Source organism: Eremomyces bilateralis (genome assembly GCF_010015585.1).
Source record: "Eremomyces bilateralis CBS 781.70 unplaced genomic scaffold P152scaffold_7, whole genome shotgun sequence".
In the NCBI taxonomy this organism is placed as follows: domain Eukaryota; kingdom Fungi; phylum Ascomycota; class Dothideomycetes; order Eremomycetales; family Eremomycetaceae; genus Eremomyces; species Eremomyces bilateralis.
In genome coordinates, this window is record NW_022985073.1 from 807,737 (window position 1) to 829,460 (window position 21,724).

Sequence of the window (21,724 nt, forward strand, 5' to 3'; positions counted from 1 at the left end):
CTGAACCATTCACGTCGTGAACGGAGCAACGGAGCAACGTATTTCTTTCCTGATTTCCTCAGCGCACTTCAATTCCAGAATACTGAATGCCGATGGGGATGCCGCCCTGCCCGCGGTTCCCGTAACTCCACTCGGTATGGCAGCTGCTGTTCCTTTCGCTCCCGCTCTTGACGAGCGCGCATATCTGCTTCGTATAGCGAGCCACGGTTGCTTGGTTTGATGACTGGGGTGGCTTCTTCGGTAGTCTCCCGTTCATGCCGTGGCCATTCAACAATTTCCGGCTCGGCGGTGACGGTGTGATATGATTTGGAGTGCTTGGTGTGGTGGATGACCGGTTCCTTGACCGCGTGCTTCTCTTTTCTCGGCGATGTATGCGCCTTCTCAAAGGCGACGAACTTCTCGCGATGTCGCATGCTGCGCTCGATGGCCTTGAGGAGACCAAGAGCGTTCTCGAATCCCCGCGGGATCTCGACCCACACGTCCGCATACCCACCGTCAACCTTTTCGGATTGCTCGGTGCGGCTGGCACTGCGGATGTGGCCGTCATGGCCCTGGGTTAAGTAAAGGGAGAGGTTTTGCGCGAGGAGGTGGCCCTCGGAGCATAACCGGTCCTTACGCTTCTGTACAGCGTAAGGGTTGTAGCAGCGAGTGCAAGTTCGCGCGTGCGATTCGAAGTAGTAGAGAGCCCAATGCTCCTCGTTGGTCAGTGGGCGTGCGATGGTGCTCACCACTGCATCGGCGAAGCGAGGCTTGGGTGAAGATGGGGAAGATTTGTCCGAGGACTGGGACGAGGAAATGCCCAGTCCCTGAGCAGTGCTAAGGCGTCGGAAGGACCCCATTGTGAAGGTATAGGAAGACAGTGAGGTTTGATCAGGTAGGATATTGTGTAGACAGACTCGAGTGATGAATAGTGTTTAAGGATTGAACTTGGACTGGAGGATGGGAAGAGCAGCTTATATGGTTGGACAATTGTGAACAGGAGTATAAGAAGGAGAGAGAGAAACAGAGAAGTGGTGGAATATATCTTTACCTTTGACACCGGATGGATGCCTGCAAATCCTGGTCGAATTGCAAGGTCGAATTGCAAGGATGGATGACTGGCAGGGAATTGGAGCTAAATGGGTGATGCATTTGATGCAAAGCCACCACCACCCACCGAAACCCCCCACACAACTGGGCTGGGTTCTGGAGTAGCACCATGGAACACGCCAAAAGCCCAAAGCCCATCTCGGGAATAGGTATTTACGGAGTACGGAGTAGTGTAGACCATAGTATTTCGCGAAGGAGTCAAGGCGCGACTTGAAAATCATTCCGAATTGAACTTACCGCTTGCATCGCGGTCTCGGCGACCATTGTTGGATCGGATCATGAGGTCAAGGAGTCAGAGTGTCCGACCCAGACGCGAGTCCAAAAATGCATCGAATGGGCGGCTTCTGAAGCGGGCGGGTAGGAACGGACGGGAGTCTGGACGCTGGATGCGGTTGCAAACAGTCCGATAGGGATTGCAAAGTTGGTGACTGGTGGGTGGTAAGATGGAGAATTGGAGAGTGGATGATGGATGATGGATGGAGGAGGTCGAGACTGGGAGAGTGGGAGCGGACACTAGCCAATGGTGGGCAGTCACCAGGCACCAAGGGCCTCAAGGCAGCAGCAGCTAAATCCTTTGACCGGAACTAGATGAAGGGGATGAACATCATGATGAGTCGGCAGTGCAGCGGTTGCTCTGGCTTATTCCTGTTTCCCGATTTCTTGCTGCTTGGTTAAGACCGTAATATTGATTTCTTCCATTGGATCAGCGGCCAGATGACTGGTCGGATCGTTTTCCTAGCTTGGTTTCCGAGCAAGAAATCCAAACCCCCCTCCGTATCTTCACCCATAGTCCATGCCCATTTTAGTCGGTCCAGCTGGACGCCCTGATCGGACATTTACACTGTCACCCGCTTCGTCATTTCATGATCAGGGCGTCCGACCCGCTGGCCGGTGGCTATAGAGAGGTGACGCAATTGTGGGGGCCAGCTTTCACGATCTGGACTGCCTCGACGACGGTGCCGCTCATTTCTAACCTCTGGTAAACAAACCGTTTCGAGACTCTTGTTGGAAATTGATAGTCCATGCATGAGGGAACGTTGGACACCTCCGCCTGATCAATCTCCCGTCAGGCATCTCTAGCCTACATAGTGGACTGCTGTGTTCATTCTCCATTCTAATCACTGACCACACGATATTTCGGTCTGTATCACCCACGTTCCGCGCGGTTCGAGCCGGCCATCCGTGTCAAAACGTATCGTGTACGGCGGCAATGTTTCGAATTCCCGACCGGTTGACCCCAGGCCGTTACCAACCGATCCACCTCCACCTCCACCCACATCGAACCCTTCCAAACATGATTGGGTTATGTTGAGGAGACCCAAATCATCCTCCGGAAACAATATTGTTATACATAGCACTGGAATGTTTCCATGATTTCAGCCATCTCTCGAAATATCCACATTCGATGAAAATCGGAACATTTCCTGTGTCGCAATGGTGCGTAGCATGAGGGGTTGACCCTCGAAACACGCTGATCATCTCGCTGAAGTCTGAACTTTGAACCAACAAACCGTGATACCAATTCTGTACATACCCGCTCCGTCCCACATGTGTGATGGCGAACAGCTCCCATGAATCAGGCAGAACTGATAGTCAGTTCATTACAGTGGTTGTGTGTTTTGCGGTTCTGAGACGGCATGGTGGCACGATCCGTTACATCCTCATGGCCCAACAGCAGCGCTACTCGGAACAGGCAACGATTAATCATTGTTTTCTGGGATCCAGCCCCCTCAGCTCGTTCATTCACCCCGTGCATTGGTCCCTGACGGGTGAGGTAAAGTGATCTCGAGGGATGCGAATATCCGGACTATGGAATTGCTATCATGGTTCCAGTTCAGACACACAGTTCCCGGTATGACTCGCTATGGTGGCATCTGACGAAGCCCTTGGCGGACTAGACATCATTGATCTGTCTGCTTGACCCAACGGAACTATGTACAGTGTGTGGCAACTCGTCGCAAACCAGGTGATATGGGGCCGCGATATTCCTCAACACCCCAGTCCAGGATTGAACCCTCCACCCCGCCTGACACTCATGGACTCCTCACGGTTAGAACGGTTACAGTCAGTCATGTATTATTTCATAGTCCAAGCGATATTTACTCGATTGCCTGAAACACCAAGCTCTGCCTGGATGCAGTCATGCAAGTCTGACTGTTGCCTTCGGCCGGAACCTGGCAAGTGCTGCATAAACCCACTTCGCTTCGGTATCTCCTGTTCATACATGCATTAGTTCCACCCACGGATCTCCCCAGGCGTCCTGCTTTGGTTCCCGGAGAAGGCGTATCCGAATGTGAGGAGCGGAAACAGTCATCAGGATTGGATGTCTCTTGAGAGGCCCGGCTGTGATATCCGATGTGGTTTGGATCGGCGATGGTACAGGGGTTATTATACAATGATTTACACACGAATTGAACACCGTCATTCGGCAATCGAGCCACAATTCTCATCTCCAGTCATAGCTCTCCATGGTTCATCGCGCCATGGGAGTTATCGTAGTTCATCAGCATCGTTGAGTCAATGCCTCACGACACATTGAGAGTCTCCAAGCGTTCCGAATCGGGTTCCCCAAAGCATCGCCCCTTTCCTCGATGAATCTGCGTCCTCAAATCTTCCCACACTTCTCCAACGCCCGTAGCTCGCGCACCAAACACTCCCGCAAAAATGGACTCAATCCCAACCTGTAGAGCATCAGCACCACCCCAAGCAACCCACACTCAGAGCACTCACACGCCCTCGTTTGTCACCACCCGATACGTCCCACTCTCCTGATACTCCCCCCCCTCCCCCACAAACCGCCCCTCTCCATCCACCTGCAAACTCCCAAAGATATCCTCCGGCCACGCGATCCGCCCCCAATCCGGCGGCTTCCGCTCGTCGCTCACGTGGATCCACCCACCCATCTTCCCGCCCCCCGCACCACCCTGCCTACTCGCCCCGCCCGCTCCGTCACCCCCCGCCTTGATCCCCGGGCTCCGCGGCTCCGCGGTCCGCCGCGACCGGTTCGCGGGATGGTTGCTGGGCAGGGTAGTACTGCCACCGAAGCCGAAGCTGGAGCCGCCCGGGCCGGCGAAGACCTGGGCTTGGGATTGGATGCGAGGATCGTGGATGGCGTGGGTGCGGATGACGGCATGGAGGAGGCGGAGGAAGGTGGGATTTTCGCGGAAGGTGGAGGGGGAGGGGGGGATGGAGGGGGAGAAGCCGATGGCGAGGGAGCGGGTTGGGGGGTCGGTAGGGAGGAGGGTGAGGAGGTGGCCGGAGGTCGGGGGGTCGGGGAAGGTGTACTTCGGGATAGGATTAGTCTAGAGGATCTAGTTTAGACAAAAGATTGGAGAAGGAGCGTACGATGTGTGGATTATTTGGGAGGGTGGAGAGGGCGCGTTGGGGTTGTATTGAGCGGAATGCGCCAATTGGTCTTGATGCTCGGAGACACTGCATCATGGACCTTATATATAAAGGGTTCTATATACCTGTCGATGATGTTGGATCCATAGTTGATTGAAGTTGATAAATGATGGTGCAAAGCTGTCTGAACTCTTAAGGTTTGAGATTCAACGACACGACCCAGGGTCCAAGCCCACAGAATGCGCCGTGCCTGGACATCCGATTTATACCACAACACTCACGAAGTATTGGGATGCAAAATAATTATGTCAATGTGGATTTCTTGGATGGACTCTGTAAGCCATGCTTACGATATCGATAAGATTTTGGGTAAGTCTCTGTCTGGACCAGAAACAAGCTCATCTTTGTTCAGGGGATGGCTATATGGCGGTATTGCAGCAAGAATATATATGTGCAAGTATGGTATCTACAATTGAGATTTTAGAAGAGCTTCACGTAGCTGCTGACTCCTCTGCGCTGCTGCCCGTCCGGATTTACGACCGAATACGGCCCCCGACGTCAATCCGCTTCCACCGGGATAGTTCCCATAAAATAGTCCCCCGACCATCTCCCCAGTACAGTATAGACCTGGGATCGGCCGTCCACTCGCCTGGGAAATAACAGCAGCATTACCCGGATCGATCTTGAGACCGCCAAAGGTAAACGTGATGCCGCAAGCGATCTTGACGGCTAGGAACGGTCCTTTGGTAATCGGCGTTGCCCAGTTCGTCTTGTCCAGCCTTAGTCCCCCTGAGCTTGACCTCGTCGATAAGCCGTCCTTCTTCGATGGATCGAACTTGACGTCTGGGTTCTCCCTTCTGAACGCCGTGACAGCTTCATTGTACTCCCTCACCCCCTCCACCAATGCTTTCGCCCCCCTGAACCCCCCCGCCCTCATCTTCTCCGCCAACTCCTCCATACTCTCCCCCCAAACCTTCTCCACCACCCCCTCCCCATACTCCTCCTCCCTCAACCACCCCGCCCCCTCGCGATCCCACACCTGCCATGCCACCCCCTCCGGCTGCCCCAACACCGCCCTCCCAAACTTCGCGTACGTAAAATTCCGCATATCCTCTCCCTCATCCACGAACCGCTCCCCCTCCACATTCACCATCACCCCCAACGGATACCCACTCTTCGTAAACTGGTTCGTGAGCACCAAATCCCCCGCGTTCCGTGGCGCGTTCGCATCCCAGCACGTCGAATGGCACCCCGACCAGTGGCCCGCCGCCGCCGCCCCCACCTCGTCGATCGCCAGTCGCAGCAGGTCGCCCGTGTTGTGCGGCGTCCCGCGCACGTACGCCAGGTCCCACCCCGGCCCGAGATACTGCGCGCGGAGCTGCGGACTCGATTCGAAGCCACCGGCCGCGAGGACGACGCCGCCGCGAGCGTGGACGTCGTAGGTACAGTTGGCGACGAGGTCGCGGACGGTGACGCCAACGACTTCGGGGCCGGCGCCGGCGCTGGTGTCGCGGGTGAGGAGTTTGACTACGGGGCTGTCGTAGCGGATTTCCACGCCCTTGCGCTTCGCGTTCGCGGTGTGTTGCTGGATCAGGCCTTTCCCGCCGTCAACCACCGACAGCACCATGCCGCCCCAGAACTTATACCGCCCGTCGATCTGATACGCCTGCCGATTGAACGACAATTGAAACCGCACCCCGTTCTTCGCCAGCCACTTCGTCGTCTCGTTCGACTCCCCCACCAACGCACTCACCAACTCCGCATCCGCCCGCCCGCTCGTCATGCGGTCCAAATCCCCCCGAAAGTCCGCCTCGGTATACGGCGCCATGTCGATCTGCTTCGCCGTCTCCACCGAGACGTTCTCCACCAGCGGCAGTACGTCGTCGAGCCCATGGAACACCGTGCGATACGCGCCCGCGGTGAACGCGGAGTTGCCGCCGGCCCATTGGGGTGGTGCTTTTTCGACGAGGAGTACGCGCGCGGCGCCGTGGTCGAGGGCGGAGGAGGCGGCGGAAAAGCCGGCGTTGCCGGAGCCGATGACGATGACGTCGTAGGTTTGGGTCATGGTGGGTGGAACTGGTGGAGGGAGGGAGGAGGCATGGAGGCGGTGGATGGGTTATGGGGGTTGGTGGATATTTGAATTGGAGATGGAGAGAGGTGGTCGGGGGTGAGGCTGGAGAGGGATGGGTGGTGATCCCGCATCCTGGTCATGCAGATCAATCAGGAGCTTTTTGGCCTATGGTCGCGCCAGCCAGCCTCGGACCATCGTCACGGAATGCAAGTTCGGCACCCATAGGGATTCAAAGGAAAGTCAATGGCAAAAGCGTGAATTACAAGTTACAGCACCTTTCTGTCGGTACATGCCGGTAGATACGAAAAAGTAAAAACGAGGTATCAACAGGTGACTAACGGCCCCCAAAAGAGCCGATCAAGAAGCTCCATCGCAATGTTCGAATGGTCCCAAAGTGCGTCGGGACGTGAAACAAATCGGGGGAGGGAAGAAACACCAATATGCAAACACGAATGGCACATATACTGCATAGCCATGACCCCACTCCTCCACCCGATCCTTCACAACCCCAGGCGGTCTCGCTGGTCGCTCATGTCCGATTCCAGCCCTTAGCCCTTCAACTTATCCTTCAGCTTCCCAAAGATGCTCCTTCGCTTGCTCTTCTTATCCGTCGCCTTGCTATTCGAGCTCGCCGGAGTCTCCGCGGCTGGAGTCGTCGCATCTTTCGCCGGGGTCGTCGGCCCCGCAGCCGCGGGCGCCGGTTCCGTGGGCGCAATCGTCGGCTCCGTCGCCGGGGCCGCCGCAACGGGCGCTTTATGCGGCGTCACTGGGGGCGTATCGACCGACGTATCGGCTCCCGCCACTCCACCCAGGTCTCGCTCCTGCTCGGCCATGACCGGCGACAAGTCCTGCGAGATGGGCTTCAACGGGGGGGAAATGTCGTTCTTGGAGCGCGGGGTGGGGTCGGGTGCCGGGGCGGCAGCTTCGGCGGCGGATTCGGCTCTCTGTTCGGGCTCGGCGGTGGTCTTCGGCGACTCGGCTGCGGCGGGGGCTGGCTGCGAGGGCTTGTCGTCGGGTTTGCTGGTCGCTGCGGCGGGGGTCTTCTCCGGCTCCGCTGCGGCGGCGGCTGGCTGCGAGGGCTTGTCGTCGGGTTTGCTGATCGCTGCGGCGGCGGCTACGGGGGCGGCGGCTACGGGAGCAGCGGCTGCAAGGGCGGCAGGGGAAACGGAGGATGGCTCAGCGGCTTTCTCCTCCGTCTTGGGCTTCTCTTCTGGCACGTGCTCCTTGACAAGCTGCTTTTCCACGGCCTTCTTCTCAGCCACGGCCTCCGGGTAGTCAGCCGCTTCGTGCGGGAAGTGCGCTTCGTCCAACGACTTCACCACCGCGACCGGCACACCTTCAGGCGTCTTGGTTGCGGCCGCGGCGGCGGGCTCTTCCGGCACCTTGGACTTCAGCTCCTCCTCGAGCTCCTTCTTCTCCTCGACCGCCTCGGCCGACGCGGAGGCCTCGGGGTCGGCGTTCGCTTGGCTCTGGCTTTCGGCGACGACTTCCGGGACGCCGCGCGGCTCTTTGGGTACGGCACCGGCGAGGGCGGCGCTGGTGCTGTCGGGGGCAGCGGATTGGATGGCCGGGCCGGAGGGTTTGTCGGGCGCGGGCGCGATGGGCAGGCTGGACTCCGGGATCATGTTGTTGGTGACCGGGGCCACGCCGAATGCGCCGCCCTGAGTGTCTAGGGATTTGACGGTATCCTTCGCCGGGCCGGCATCGCTGGCGTTGTAGGACGCCTCGTCGGTTTTGACGGTGCTCTCGACGGTGTTGTCGGTGATCGTGCTGGGGTCGGGGACCTTCTCGCCGGGAGCCAGCTTGATGGGGTTGCCGGTGCCGGAGGTGGCGGGGATCGGGTTGACCCCGACGATCTCCGGTTCCTTTGGTTCCTCTGCGGGAGTCTCAGCAGGAGTCTCGGGGAAGGTTCCAGGGGCTTTGGGGACTGCACCGGCCAATTGGGCTGTTGTCGAGTCGGGGGCGGCGGAGGAGATGGTGGCCGCGCCAGCTGCCACGAGGGCATCGGGCTTTAGGACGTTGTTGAAGTTATTCTTGCCGTCATCTTCTTGAGGGGCGGTTGAATCGGTGGTCCATTTGCCGTCCACGACATACTGTGAAGCGTTCATTAGCGGAATAGCAAACATAGGACTTGTCCTGTGGGGAGGCGTTCAATGCAATCCACCACAATCCTGAATCAGCATGAAAGAAGTTGGCACTAACCTTATACAAAATATTCTCATTCAACTTTGGCAGTTCAACTGTTTTCTCAAAGACGTCTCCCTTCTTCTCCAGCTGGATGGACTTCTTCCAGTCATCGAAGGTACCGGTCACAAAGACCTCCGTAGCGTTCCCATGAGTCCTACATGGACGGTTAGCCGGACTGTACCATGGAACCACCACAGCACGGTTTGACCTTACCACTTGAATGTATAAGTTCCCATTATGGCGGATTCCTGGTAATATAATAGACAGAGTTTCCTGGACGATGAACGGGGCTCGCGGGCTACGCGTCCTAATATCTGGAGGGGGATCGGGAAAGGGTCCGGTGGGAATTTCGTCACTGATGAGATGACCAAAGGGACGGTGGCAACAAAAGGGGTTTCAGGGTCCAGATATCAACACGCTGACCTGCAATTACGCTTCAAATCAACAGATTGAAGCTATGGAACAGCTTCGGGGTGGCAAGGAGGTTGCTGGGCTGAATGGGATGATTTAGGATGACGAGTTTCTGAGGGGGAAAGCCTTGGATTACTTAGAGGAGGGATTGGGTTGGCGTGATAGGTTGGGGGTAATTAGGAACAAGGAGATGGAGGGATGTACGAGGAGGCTGGGGGGTTTCAAATCACTTGCAGCCAAATCTTGCAGCCAAATCTTACCGCTTGGTGCGGGGCCTGGCGCTAGGAAATCACTGAAGCTGCTAATTAGCTCAATTAGTACTCATATTCATCATAATAGCCCACTTAGCTGCCGGCTTCTACCCGTGTCTTGATTCTTCATCTTACGTGGTGGACGGTTCCCAGTTTCGTACTGCAGTTAATTATGAGTGATATATGGCTGTGGATTACGACGCCGACGATGCTGATTCACTTTTTCCTTTGTCATGTGGACATGAACTTGGACTAACAGCTAAATATTTCATTTCTAACTAGTTAATCATCAACCATATGCAGATCCCCTAAATCTTCACGTCCCGAACCTTCCCCTCCCCCCGCTCCTCCGCCGCCATCATCGACTCCATCACAAACCGCGCTGCCTCCTCCGCCATTCCCGCCGTAAACTCATGCCCGACGCCCTTGAACACTAGATCCTCCACATACACCCCCGTGTGCCTCGCCCACCCCTTCGGCCCGACCGCTCCCTTGAAATAATCGAGGAACGGCTTTGCGCATTCGTACGGGACCAGCTTGTCCGATCCACCGGACAGGATCTGAATGCGCTTGCCGTGCAGGTGGCGGTCGAGGAGTTGCGCGATCGCGGCGACCTGGTTTGAGGGGATGCTGGTTCGAGATGCGACGTCGGGTCGGTCGATCGAGGAGAAGAAGTAGCCCATCGGATCGCGCGCGCGGATATCGTCGATCAACGCCTGTGGAAAGTCGGCGGATCCGAGGAAGGCGGTGCCCGGCGGCGACGTGCTCGTCCAGGAGGCCAGCTTTGATTTCTCGGCGCGGTGGATCATGAGGCGGGTGTAATCCGGGCAGCCGATGATGATAACGGCGGCGGTGACGCGCGGGTCGTGGATGATGGAGTGCCATGCGGCGTGGGCGCCGAGGGAGACGCCGAGGACGAAGTTGTCGGTGATCTTCGGGTCGGAGGGGCGGACGAAGATGTAGGAGGTGAGGTGGGTGAGGAGATGTGCTGCATCCTGTGCGGTACCCTCTGGAGGATGTTAGCATGCGTCCTTCGAACCAATGTAAGTGTCTCATACGATAGCATGTGTACATGTCTTGGGCATGTCTCGGGTTCCCGGATCTCCATGCCTCATTGTGCTGCTTGTCCACAAGCCGAGTGCCGTGATTCCGTTGGTCAAAGGATACAGCGATCAATCCTTTCGGGTTCTTCCCCGCTTTGCCTTCTTTTATCAGCGAATTCCATCGATGGATCGATTGCGCGCCAGCGGGTTTCATGGTTTGCTGGTTTTGTAAGCGGGGATGCAGCAGCCATAGGCATGCCACTTCGGAGGTGGACGGAGGCAGCTCATCGAGGCCATAGACGGTGGTCACGATGCCGGCGATGTAGAAGGTTTTTTGCGATACGTCGGGCGGAGCGTTCTCCGCATGTGTGAGGTCCATTGGATTTCCTGGATGGCGGGCGGCCATTTCTGATATTGGAGGGGAGGAGGGGTAGAGGCGGAGAGAGAAAGCTGAGATGATAAATGAATTGAACCTGGCAGCGATCGAGATGAGACCAGGGTAGAATAAGAACAAGAACAGGAACAAGCTGCACTGATCGGACGGATCAATGATCAGGATTCAGTGTCAACACGGCGGTAGTATGTAGTGATCACTCCAGCTGGTACTAAGTAAAAGCGACGATAGTCAATAACTTCGGCTGCTGGAGCCCATACCGGTTGGCACTGCGGGTGGGTTGGGTCTTCGTGGCCTCGGCTTAGACATGGCGTACAGTACAGGAGACCCAGTACCGGCCGTATAATAACCGCACCAGAAACAAAGACCGTCCTAAGATCAGATAAGTAACTCGGTGTCTATAAGGCGTATCATATTCATACCATACGCCAGTCCGGGTAAAAATATTAACAGTGTCGCCCATGTCAGCTTATACTCCGATTTCTAGTACTGTACCACCTTAGTAATAATCTTCCAGCAGATATCCGGATGGTCAAGATATAATCCAAGATGTTATAGAGGATCTGCCTTAGCTTTCACCTAAGTGATAAAAGGTGATAAGAGCAGTCTGTATAATAATAGAGATAACTAGATGATTCTCAATAATAAGTCTCATCACCAGTCCAGTTATGAATGCTGAACAGAAGAGCGAAGACGGTTTGTTCAGCCTTCAGCTCATCACCATCTCCATCCACGGATCACTCCGTAAACTCATCCATTCATCTACATGCCAAAGTTGGAATCTATTCTGGACCATTTCAAAACGCACCCAAACTCTTAACTCCCTGTTGGGCCTGTCCAAAGTTGCCAAAACCAAACCACCGGTCACCCCCTGTCCTTGCGCCGTCGACTCGTAACTGCGTCCTGCGACACGCATCATCAACCTCCATTCTACCCCCATTCCGGAATTGCTTTCACTTCCTTACATCCACCAGAATCTAAATTTTCTCCCTGTCCTCCCAATCGCCCTGAAATCCGGTCGCGATCATAAACCCTCTCCTATCTTCCAACTCAAAGCCGATCATTGCCCATCTATCCGAGCGAAAGAGCGAGACTCCACAACTCGTATCACCCCAGCCCACATACGGAATACGATCGACTCAGGACGCGAAGCGCGAACATACACTCAAAAAGACGTTGCTATGATTTCCACTCTAGATCAATCATTCCGGCTGCGGCTTGATAACTGAGCTCTTCTCAGTAAAGTCCCGAGACGCGCGCTGCCGCCGTCGTACTGAGTCCGAGTCCCGCAATGGATGCCTCTCCGGATCAAGACTTGACCAGATCTCCTGAGATGACCACTCCGTCGGCACGTCCGCTCCCAGCAACACGGTCACGCGACATCAAAACCGTGGAGTCCCACTCACCCCCGGAATCCCCTCTTGGAACTACAGAAAAGCCGAGCGACTCTCACCAAAACGGAAATGGTGCGGTGCACTCTCCAGGCGTCAAGACGAATGGCTTCCCGTTCGATGTGGCGCCTGGAACCACTGGCCAAAGCGTGACCAACAATTATACCGACGAAATCGATGACACCGACAATGCTGTTCCAGACGGAAGGAACTCCGCCGAAAAGGAGGAGCGGCTGGATCAAGCAACACGGTTGCCATCCTCAAACGCGCCGACGAAGAGACAATCAAGCGGCGATCCGGAATCATCCACGCCGCCCGGAAGGAGAAGCGTCCAGTTCGCTCGACCCTCGACGATAGACACTGCAGGCCCGTCACATTCAAGACGCCCGTCCCAGCCAGATATCACAGAAGAGGCAGAAGAGACGGAAGCCAAGGATAAGCAGGCTATAAGACTGTTCGACAAATTGAAGGCACTGGCCACGCCGATATCCCTACACGGCCACAGCAAGTCATTCAGCGGATGGACCCTAGGCGATTCCACCAACGACGTGGGCATGTCTTCCGGGCCTGGCTCGAATGAGTTGGACTACACGGAGCATGAGAGTGAAGCGGATGCGGATGGAGAAGACAGTGCTACCGAGGACCAGGCTGGCTCATCGAGCCGCCCGAAGCAACGTACCCGACGGAAGAGTCGACGAACCGACGAAAGCCACACGGCTCCGACGACGCCAAGGGCCACCACCAGCAGAATGGCACCGTGGTCAAGAGACTCGCCCGGAGATACCCCAATCATGCGTCCGCATGGCTTCTTCCGACGCGCCACGATGGAGGATATCCCGGAAAATCAGAGACAGCACGTGTCCGAAGACGAAGGCCGCGCTCGACTCGCGAAGCAGGGAATGTTCCGGCGAGGCACGTCGTGGGTGCCAGGACATCGAAACGCTCCAGATTCCGCTCGACCCAGCCACTTGCGCCGTTTTACCGGTATCAACGGTGGGTCGGGATTGGAAGAGTCGCCAATGCGCCGGAATCGTGCGGATCGACATCCGAGCATTGGGGCGATGCGCTGGCGGCAGATCAAAGCCGGCTTGAAGTTGCTGGGCACGAAGAAAAAGGAGGACAAGGTTGATTCTACGAAATCGGCGGAGTTGCTCGCCGAACTCCTGGCCGGGGCTCCGGCGGCCCTGTTTCTGGCCAGCATGTTTCAACGGGATGACAAGGGTCATAAAAGAGTGCCAGTCCTCCTTGAGCAGCTGAAAGTGCGGGTGGTAGACAGCCAACGGGTCGAAAACAAGCCGGGCGATCGACATGTCGTGTTTCGGATCGAGTTGGAGTATGGGAGCGGCCCGACAAGGATGAAATGGGTCATCCATCGGACCCTCCGTGACTTCGCCAACTTGCATCTGAAATACAAGATCCAGAGTCAAACCGACAAATACATCCAGCTCCGGTCGGACGATAAGTCTCAAAACCGGCTTCCACGTTTCCCCAAGAGCGCCTTTCCATACCTTCGTGGTGTCCGTGGTTTCGCAGATGACGAGGACGATGAGGACGAAGACATGATGCCTCCTGAGCCTGGAACCGATGCAGAAGCAAGCGGCACCGACCGCCCAGGGAGGAGAAACGGCAACGGCAGGAGACAGTCCTCTTTCCCGTTCATGAGGAGGAGATCCAGCATCACCAATGCTCCAGTGACGCCATCTAGCACGGTCGATCCGCTCGGCTCTAATGCGGGGGTGGTGGGTCCTGCTGGTCTCAGGAGAGAAACCTACGCTGAAAGGCAAAGGAGAAGACTGGAGCAGTATCTGCAACAGATGATTACCACCTTTATGTTCCGTCCTGATGGCAACCGTCTGTGCAAGTTCCTTGAGCTATCCGCCCTTGGCGTTCGACTTGCGGCCGAGGGAGGCTATCACGGCAAAGAAGGTTACATGGTTATCGCATCTAACCGTGGACTCGACTTCCGTAAGACCCGTTTCAACCCCAGCCACTTCAAGGAGCGGCATAGTCCGAAGTGGTTCCTCGTGCGACATAGCTATATCGTCTGCGTCGACTCGCCCGAGGAGATGAACGTCTATGATGTCCTCCTCGTGGATTCGCAATTCACCACCGAGAAGAAAAGCAAACGCAAGCGAGACGAAACCGCCCAAGAGCTCGCCCGGCGCGCGAAAGAAAAGACCAAATACCCGACCCATCACCAGCTGCGCATCTTCAATGCCGAGCGGTCGATGAAGCTGCTCGCGAGGAACGAGCGCCAACTGCACCAGTTCGAGGAGTCTGTCAACTTCATGATGCGGAACACCGTCTGGTCTCAAGAGCATCGGTTCGACAGCTTCGCCCCGGTGCGGAAGAACGTCTTCGCCCAATGGCTGGTCGATGGACGGGACTACATGTGGAACGTGTCGCGGGCGATCAGCATGGCGAAGGACGTAATCTACATCCACGACTGGTGGCTCAGTCCCGAGCTGTACTTGCGGCGGCCGGCGGCGATCAGTCAGAAATGGCGGTTGGATCGACTGCTCCAGCGGAAGGCGCAAGAAGGCGTGAAGATCTTCATCATCGTGTACCGGAACATCAATTCGGCGATTCCGATCGACTCCGAGTACACGAAGTTCTCGCTACTCGACCTGCATCCGAACGTGTTCGTGCAGCGGTCGCCGAATCAGTTCCGGCAGAATACGTTTTTCTGGTCGCATCATGAGAAGATCTGCGTGGTCGACCACCTAGTGGCGTTTTGCGGAGGGGTTGACCTATGCTATGGTCGATGGGATACGCCGGGCCACTCGGTGGTTGACGACAAGCTCACGGGCTTCGAGCTCAACGATATGCCGAAGGACGCTGACCATTGTCAGCTGTGGCCGGGGAAAGACTACTCGAACCCTCGGGTTCAGGATTTCTATGCCCTGGATAAACCATACGAAGAGATGTACGACCGCGGCAAAATTCCGAGAATGCCATGGCATGATATTGGCATGCAGATTGTCGGACAGCCGGCACGGGATTTGACTCGGCATTTCATTCAGCGTTGGAATTATATTCTTCGTCAGCGGAAGCCCTCACGCCCCACGCCATTCCTTCTACCCCCGCGGGACTTCATCCACGGCGAAATTGAATCTCTGGGTCTCGAAGGAACGTGTGAGATCCAGATCCTGCGCTCCGCTGGTGAATGGTCCTTGGGGTTGAATCGGACGGAAAACAGCATCGAAAATGCATACGTCAAGATGATTGAGAAGTCGGAGCATTTCATGTACATGGAAAACCAGTTCTTCATCACGAGCTGCAACATGGATGGCACCATCATCGAGAATCGCATCGGAGATGCCATCGTGGAACGCATCAAGCGGGCGCACGTGCACGATGAGGATTGGAGGGCGATCATCGTCATTCCGCTAATGCCCGGCTATCAAAACACCGTGGACAGTCCGGAAGGCAGCAGCGTGCGTCTGATCATGCAATGTCAATACCGGAGCATCTGTCGAGGAGAGACGTCGATCTTCGGTAAGCTGCGAGCCGCCGGTATCGAGCCGGAAGACTACATTCAATTCTACGCATTGCGGTCATGGGGGAAGATTGGCCCGGATCAAGGACTCGTTACCGAGCAGCTGTATATCCATGCCAAGGCCATGATCGTGGATGACCGGGTGGCCATTATCGGCTCTGCGAACATCAACGAACGCTCCATGCGTGGGAATCGCGACTCGGAAGTCGCGGCCATCATCCGTGATCGAGAACTGGTGAGCTCCACGATGGCGGGGGAACCGTATATGGTTGGCAAGTTTCCATCCACGCTCCGGATGCGGCTCATGCGAGAGCATCTCGGGATCGACACCGATGCCATCATGGAGCGCCAGATTCTCGAGGAGCAGCTCGCACGGGAAGAAGAGCGGCTTCGGCGGGAAGACGAGGTGTCGTTAGCATCCCAACCCTGTGATGATGTTTCGGAACGATGGCCAAGCATGGACAACGACATCGGGGAACCATCGTCATCGTTGTCGCCCGATATCGATCGAGTGTATAGCTACAACCACGATATCGACTGGGGGCTGGCGAACCCGAATTTGAAGACCCACAAAAAGGTCACGTCCGATCCGCGAGTCACCGGCAATGAGGCACATGCTCGCGATGTGCGCGGCGAAGGTCACGACCGTCTGCACGATGTTGAATCCGAACAACCGGACATATTGGCTGGTCGCGACTCATATGTCGATGAAACCGGTCGAGAGGTCCTGGCGTCGGATATTGCAGCCGAACCGAAGCAGTCGCCGAAGAAGCTGAAACTCAAGGGCCACGCCCGACAACATCGGTCGTCCACTGCAAGCCGCGATAGCCGATCCGTCCGGCTCGAAGAGACAGAACGGCTCTTTCCTCCCCCAGAAGTTGGCCGCCTGAGTTCCCGAGAACTTGGCCTTCCCACGATCTCCACCCTTCCTGCGCTCCCGGTGACCGATGATACCGACATCGGCGGCCCAGCGCTCGGCCGCACCCTCACCGCCCGGTCCGCCGACGTCCTCTACCCGCACCTCAGCGACCTCAAACGCCCCGTCATCACCGAAGACTGCATGCGCGACCCGCTCAATGACAGCTTCTACCTCGACGTCTGGCACGCCGCCGCCGAGGACAACACCAAGGTCTTCCGCGAAGTCTTCCGCTGCATGCCCGACAACCAGGTCAAGACCTGGAAGGAATACCAAGAATACACCGCGTTCGCCGAGCGGTTCGCGCAGGTGCAGGGACAGGAGAAGTCGAAGCAGCGCGTCCAGCACGAGCGCCGCGAGCGCACCGGCGGTCCACCCGGCAACGTCCCCGGCGGACTCAGCGAGAAGGCAGTGAAGCTAGAGCAGAAGGTCGAGGGGATGACCGAGAAGGTCGCGGAGCCTTTCACCTCTGCGAAGAACAGGGCCAGCCCCCCCATGGGCACGGTGGATGAGTGGACCGAGGAGCAGGAGCGCAACGCCAGCAGCCGCGCGACGGATCGTACGCTCGACGAGAAGGAGGCGATGAAGGCGGAGGCGGGCGGGGCGGAGGAGCCGAAACCGGTACAGCGGGAGCGGACGATCACGATCCCGGGGACCGCGAACGCAGCGGGCAAGACGCCTGTGGGGAAGAACTCGACGCGGCGGAGGCGGCGGGGGACGACGCGGTCAAGCACGCGGGCGTTCCATGCACAGGACGATAGCGCGATGATGAATAAGACGGATGCGGAAGAGCTGTTGAAGCATGTGCAGGGGCACTTGGTGGTGTGGCCGTATGATTGGTGAGTTGACTGTCCTGCGATGATCGGATGGGGCTAATGCGAGATAGGCTGGAAAAGGAGGAGAGAGGCGGTGGGTGGCTCTATGCGACGGATCAGATCGCGCCTCTGGAGATCTAGTGAGTTTCAACCGTGCGCTGGTGGTAGCTTTGGCTGACGTTCATGACTCCAGCACCTAAACCGATACACTGCAAGTCGATCCATGGAATCCTTTCGCTCTACATTTACTTGTGCAGGTTTTCTCACGGCCGTGGTTGTTGTTTTATATCTGCATGGTGCTCGGCTCGGAAGGGTCATATATACATCATTCCTATCTGCATGGTGTTGTGGGATCATTGGATACAATAAACTCATGCGTGGTCTTCTATGTAACATACAGGTGTTTCCTTGAGTGTATATGTGGACTATACCCGAGCTTCCAATGAACCTGAGTCAATTTCATTCCACTAGGTGCCGATTTCTTCTCAGGGTATACAATCACTAAACATATAGGCTTTCCAACCTCATACAAGCCATCCATACCCATCCGCATAGGGTCGCTAAACGCAGAGCATTCTCGATTGAAGTCCATAAAATCATCTCTCATAACCATAATCATCCCCTTCTCTTGACAAGAAATTCCCCGCTCGTGGCTTCGAACGCGTGGATGGGGCCCAGTAAGCTCTTCTCGGCCCCCCAGTATCGTATTCTAAACTTGCCTTCCACGGGCCGCCAACCCACCCCTTCCATGGAGTCGATATCCCAAGACACCGTCACCTCGCTAGTTCCAAGAACTTCGTTAGTACGCTTCCATTCGAATTGGAGATCCCAGTCCGCGTCATCCCTGATACGGTCCCAGGAACAGTCGGTGGCTCCTAAGCCTTCGTCTTGGCAGATGTACTGCTCGACGGCTGCGTACGTCGCCTCCAGCCGCAGATCGTTTCGTGGGTTGGCGCCGACGAACTTTACCGAGATGGTCTCATCGTGCATGTACTCGGGCTTCACATCTTCTAGCACGTCGCCAAAGCCATGGAAAAGCCCGGGGTGGTCCACGACGACCGGCGTGATGAAGCTGAGGCTCCGGTTCGTGTTGATTGGCGGATTCGGGGAATCTACGTCAGGGTGCCGACCGCCATGGGTTTTCGGATTACTCCAAAGGCTTGGGAGGTATTCAAGGGTGAGATTCATGTATGCGGCAAGAGTATGCGGGCCATAGAGTGTTGATGCCCCCTCGTAACGCTGGACGCGGTATTCCTCTTCGGTCGCGATATAGTGAGTATAGGTATTGGCAGGTCCGCCAAGAACAACTATCGGCTCCGTGTCCGCTTCAGTGGTACGTCCTAGAACTGAAAGATGTCCGAAAGATTTGACTGAAGACGCAACCGCCTCTTTCCATCGTCTGCCAGCCATCGTCGTTGCCTCACCAGGGCTGACGATAATCACAAGCTGGCCGACCCTCAGTAGCTGGATGTCAACGATATTAGGCGCCCAATCATAGGGAGCCTTCGTCTCGCCAACGTCAAGAAGAATCGGTTTCGGAGCTTGGCATGCCTTCTGCTCTTCAGTTGGGGTATGGATGACGTTGCGGACAGTATCCCAGAATACGTTCCCCCCGGTGCTGTTCTGGCGGAAGTCAAACGCTCCCGGCCCGTCTGACGTCCCAGCAGCGAATGAGTAGCCAAGGGCAGCCGAACAGGTGCTCACCGTCGTACCGTTGGGAAGTACGAAGGTATAGTTAGCCAGTGATTCAAATGAATGGAGGGCACCAACGCCGCCGATAATGGGGATGAATTCGCTGGCAGATCGGGACAGCAAATCAACAGAAGGATATTCACCACCCTCGCTCCGGGTTTCGTTCTGCATGGCGTTGAAAAGATCAAAGGCAGCCTGATATTGTCGGCGGCCGATTTCAAAACAGCTTTTGGTTCCGCCGTCATCGAGGCCAAAGTATGGTCCCCGGCCATGGCAGCCCTGGCTGCGTCCCCCGCAGGTGCTATCCTCGAGGCGGCACTGTTCCCCGGATCCGTCCTCGCAGTAGGCACCCAGTACATTCGGCGACGTATCGCCAACGTTCGATTGGGAGAAGCCTGCAACAAATCCAGGGGCGATGTTCGAGTGATCGGATTCGACAACAGTCTCAAAGAGGTTCGCTGCGACGCCCTTGTTGTCACCGGTGATGAGAGTGTTGTTGCCTAGCATGCTCGTACCGTGGACGGGGAACCATGTCAGCACTCCTATATCGTGGCCGTCGGATGCGCGCTGGAATCGAAGAAGTGTCATGGTCTTATCAACATCGTCCTCATATCGATCTCTTTCCGCCTTCGGATTGGCAAGGTATGCATATAGGCTGCGGTTGATATTGGCGTCTTTCACGCGCGTATTCCCAACACTAAGTCTGCCCAACGCTCGGCTCTCGTGTGCTCTTTTGATGGACATGACAGTTCCATCCACGATTGCATGATAGCTTTGCTTGTCAAATCCTTTGCTAGTGACCTGCGGCAGCAGATAATTCAACCACGCTCCTGGTCCAGAATGCGAATGGGTACCAGTGACTGCAACGTTGTGTTGGCCGTACACAGAATATTCTGGTCCTAGTTCTCGCAGCCCTTCGAGAATGCCATGGCGGATGGCAGTATCCCCGGATTGTATGTCGAGCACGAGATAGACGAAACAGTCCCCAGGATTATCCGAGTCTCCTACGATGAATGCGCGGGAATAGAGGCGTTGCTGCAAGCCTGTACCTACTTGCTTTGGGTCCGCGTAACCCATCAAATTTAGCTCTACCACCGGACTTGAAGAGCAAGTCAGTAGTGTACATAGCAATCTTACGTGTCTGACACGGTCGCTTACCCTGTAATGTCTGCCTTTCCAACCCCCAAGACATATGTGCCATCACTCCCACCATGATGGTCGGACGATGGGAAAGACCAGAATTCCCATAACTTAAAACTGTCCCGGTTCCATGATAGTGACACCCATATGCAACTCACTATCAGCAGCCATGTTATGGTAGCCGCAGTCAGTACGCGTGCGCGACGTGAAGGTGCCATTCCCTGACGGCCCGCTCCACGCTTCGTATCGACATAGGTCGTCGGTGTCGACGGGTTTATAGATCAAACTTGAATCCAAGGTGTCAAACTCTGCAAAAGAATGGCGTCGTGTCCAACTGAAACACGAATGAGATGGAGGTTGGGAGTTGAGACTCAAGTTGAGACGCGTGATTGCTGTAAGCAACGATGACGTCGCTTTGAACGGCGGAATAAAAACAAGAGGTCCAGGGAACGACAGGAGCTAGGCCTTTTATGGTTAGCGGAATAATCTTCATCTCCACGTCCGAAAGCCCAAGAGTCTTTATGGGAATGGCGATATCAACAACCTCATCCTATACAGAGCCTCTCACTGCTTCTAACGCAATGGTCCTCATTCAAGAATTCCCCGATGCCCTACCACGTATGTACTCAATACCCCATTTCCTCCATGTTCGTCGCTAATCCTTCCAGATCTTGACCCAGAACCATCTCCCTCCGCACGCGCTGCTATCGACTCCCTGATATCTTCGGAACTCGATGCCTCCCATACGACTACACTCCACGCTTCAGTCCCGACCTGGGAACCAACTTTCACCCTGTTGATGCAACAGGAGCTCCGGCGCATCGACTCGAAAGCCCCACGCGACCCGAACACCGGCATCGATCTCTCTCGCTACGAAGCGCTTTCCGCCGCCGACGCAGATCCCACGCATCCCGAAAATGAATTAGAAGCATGGAAACGTACCCTCCGGCGCGCCTACACCTCGCACAGCTATCTAACCGAGCGAACCCACGCACTCGCGCTGCTCGAGACGTTCGGGAAGAACGCGTGGTTGATCGGGAACCACGACATGGAGGCGATCCTGCGCGGATTGGAAAAAGAGCTGGCGCAGCGGCGGGACGAGGTGGAGCAAGTGGATGCGGAACGTGAAGGGATGCAGAGGGAGGTGGAGGGCGAGTTGCGAGGGCTAGAAACAGCGTGGAAGACGGGGGTGAGGATGATGGTGGAGACGGGGGTTGCGGTGGAGACGTTGAGGGCACAGGTGTTGGAGAGGCGGAGGGCGGCGGCTTGATGGGTGGAGGCTATGATATGTCAGGTATGGGATATTCTCTTTTCCAGGAGGACACGTCACGGATCAGCCACTATGGTTTACTTCGCGGAGCCTCGATTGTGATCTATCGTGGACTTTTCTCCGTCTGATCCCGCACTATCCAGTGTGTTCATGAGCCAAAATGCGCCCGGATGGGAAAGATTCGCAACGCATCCTGGAGCCCTAGGTTTG

The 21,724-nt window shown here is 56.1% G+C and overlaps 8 protein-coding genes across 8 annotated transcripts; 2 read left to right on the forward strand and 6 right to left on the reverse strand.

Annotated features, from left to right (window-relative positions):
• Window positions 1-2: 2 nt before the first annotated feature.
• On the reverse strand, window positions 3-932 carry P152DRAFT_317294 (uncharacterized protein). The gene has a single exon (XM_033675195.1). It carries the CDS (start codon window positions 837-839, stop codon window positions 69-71), a length of 771 nt encoding a protein of 256 aa, XP_033535025.1. The 5' UTR covers window positions 840-932; the 3' UTR covers window positions 3-68.
• Window positions 933-3,694: 2,762 nt separating this feature from the next.
• On the reverse strand, window positions 3,695-4,527 carry P152DRAFT_395615 (uncharacterized protein; the record flags this gene model as incomplete). Its single annotated transcript, XM_033676313.1, has 3 exons — window positions 3,695-3,770; window positions 3,820-4,373; window positions 4,435-4,527. 3 exons carry the CDS (start codon window positions 4,525-4,527, stop codon window positions 3,695-3,697), a joined length of 723 nt encoding a protein of 240 aa, XP_033535026.1.
• Window positions 4,528-4,900: 373 nt separating this feature from the next.
• On the reverse strand, window positions 4,901-6,499 carry P152DRAFT_465985 (FAD/NAD(P)-binding domain-containing protein; the record flags this gene model as incomplete). The annotated part of the gene is made up of 1 exon (XM_033680669.1): window positions 4,901-6,499. One exon carries the CDS (start codon window positions 6,497-6,499, stop codon window positions 4,901-4,903), a length of 1,599 nt encoding a protein of 532 aa, XP_033535027.1.
• Window positions 6,500-6,689: 190 nt separating this feature from the next.
• P152DRAFT_502765 (uncharacterized protein) lies at window positions 6,690-8,928 on the reverse strand (the record flags this gene model as incomplete). The annotated part of the gene is made up of 3 exons (XM_033682337.1): window positions 6,690-8,598; window positions 8,708-8,846; window positions 8,906-8,928. The coding sequence occupies 3 exons, from the start codon at window positions 8,926-8,928 to the stop codon at window positions 7,054-7,056; spliced, it is 1,707 nt and encodes a 568-aa protein (XP_033535028.1). The 3' UTR covers window positions 6,690-7,053.
• Window positions 8,929-9,662: 734 nt separating this feature from the next.
• P152DRAFT_394832 (uncharacterized protein) lies at window positions 9,663-10,776 on the reverse strand (the record flags this gene model as incomplete). Its single annotated transcript, XM_033676272.1, has 2 exons — window positions 9,663-10,363; window positions 10,413-10,776. The coding sequence occupies 2 exons, from the start codon at window positions 10,774-10,776 to the stop codon at window positions 9,663-9,665; spliced, it is 1,065 nt and encodes a 354-aa protein (XP_033535029.1).
• Window positions 10,777-11,927: 1,151 nt separating this feature from the next.
• On the forward strand, window positions 11,928-17,820 carry P152DRAFT_317350 (phospholipase D). The gene is made up of 3 exons (XM_033675196.1): window positions 11,928-17,436; window positions 17,484-17,552; window positions 17,606-17,820. Exons 1-3 carry the CDS (start codon window positions 12,083-12,085, stop codon window positions 17,610-17,612), a joined length of 5,430 nt encoding a protein of 1,809 aa, XP_033535030.1. The 5' UTR covers window positions 11,928-12,082; the 3' UTR covers window positions 17,613-17,820.
• On the reverse strand, window positions 17,714-20,632 carry P152DRAFT_434450 (Neutral/alkaline nonlysosomal ceramidase). Its single transcript, XM_033677488.1, has 2 exons — window positions 20,263-20,632; window positions 17,714-20,203 (listed from the first exon to the last, which is right to left on the reverse strand). The coding sequence occupies exons 1-2, from the start codon at window positions 20,460-20,462 to the stop codon at window positions 18,028-18,030; spliced, it is 2,376 nt and encodes a 791-aa protein (XP_033535031.1). The 5' UTR covers window positions 20,463-20,632; the 3' UTR covers window positions 17,714-18,027.
• A 193-nt stretch (window positions 20,633-20,825) lies between these two features.
• On the forward strand, window positions 20,826-21,514 carry P152DRAFT_448707 (uncharacterized protein; the record flags this gene model as incomplete). The annotated part of the gene is made up of 2 exons (XM_033678073.1): window positions 20,826-20,862; window positions 20,913-21,514. The coding sequence occupies 2 exons, from the start codon at window positions 20,826-20,828 to the stop codon at window positions 21,512-21,514; spliced, it is 639 nt and encodes a 212-aa protein (XP_033535032.1).
• Between the last annotated feature and the right edge of the window lie 210 nt (window positions 21,515-21,724).

Coding starts and splice junctions, on each gene's coding strand:
- P152DRAFT_317294 (XM_033675195.1), bottom strand. CDS start 839: ATGGGGTCCTTCCGACGCCTTAGCACTGCTCAGGGACTGGGCATTTCC.
- P152DRAFT_317350 (XM_033675196.1), top strand. CDS start 12,083: ATGGATGCCTCTCCGGATCAAGACTTGACCAGATCTCCTGAGATGACC. Junction 17,437..17,483: donor GTGGTGTGGCCGTATGATTG/GTGAGTTGACTG, acceptor AATGCGAGATAG/GCTGGAAAAGGAGGAGAGAG.
- P152DRAFT_434450 (XM_033677488.1), bottom strand. CDS start 20,462: ATGGCACCTTCACGTCGCGCACGCGTACTGACTGCGGCTACCATAACA. Junction 20,204..20,262: donor GGAAAGGCAGACATTACAGG/GTAAGCGACCGT, acceptor TTGCTCTTCAAG/TCCGGTGGTAGAGCTAAATT.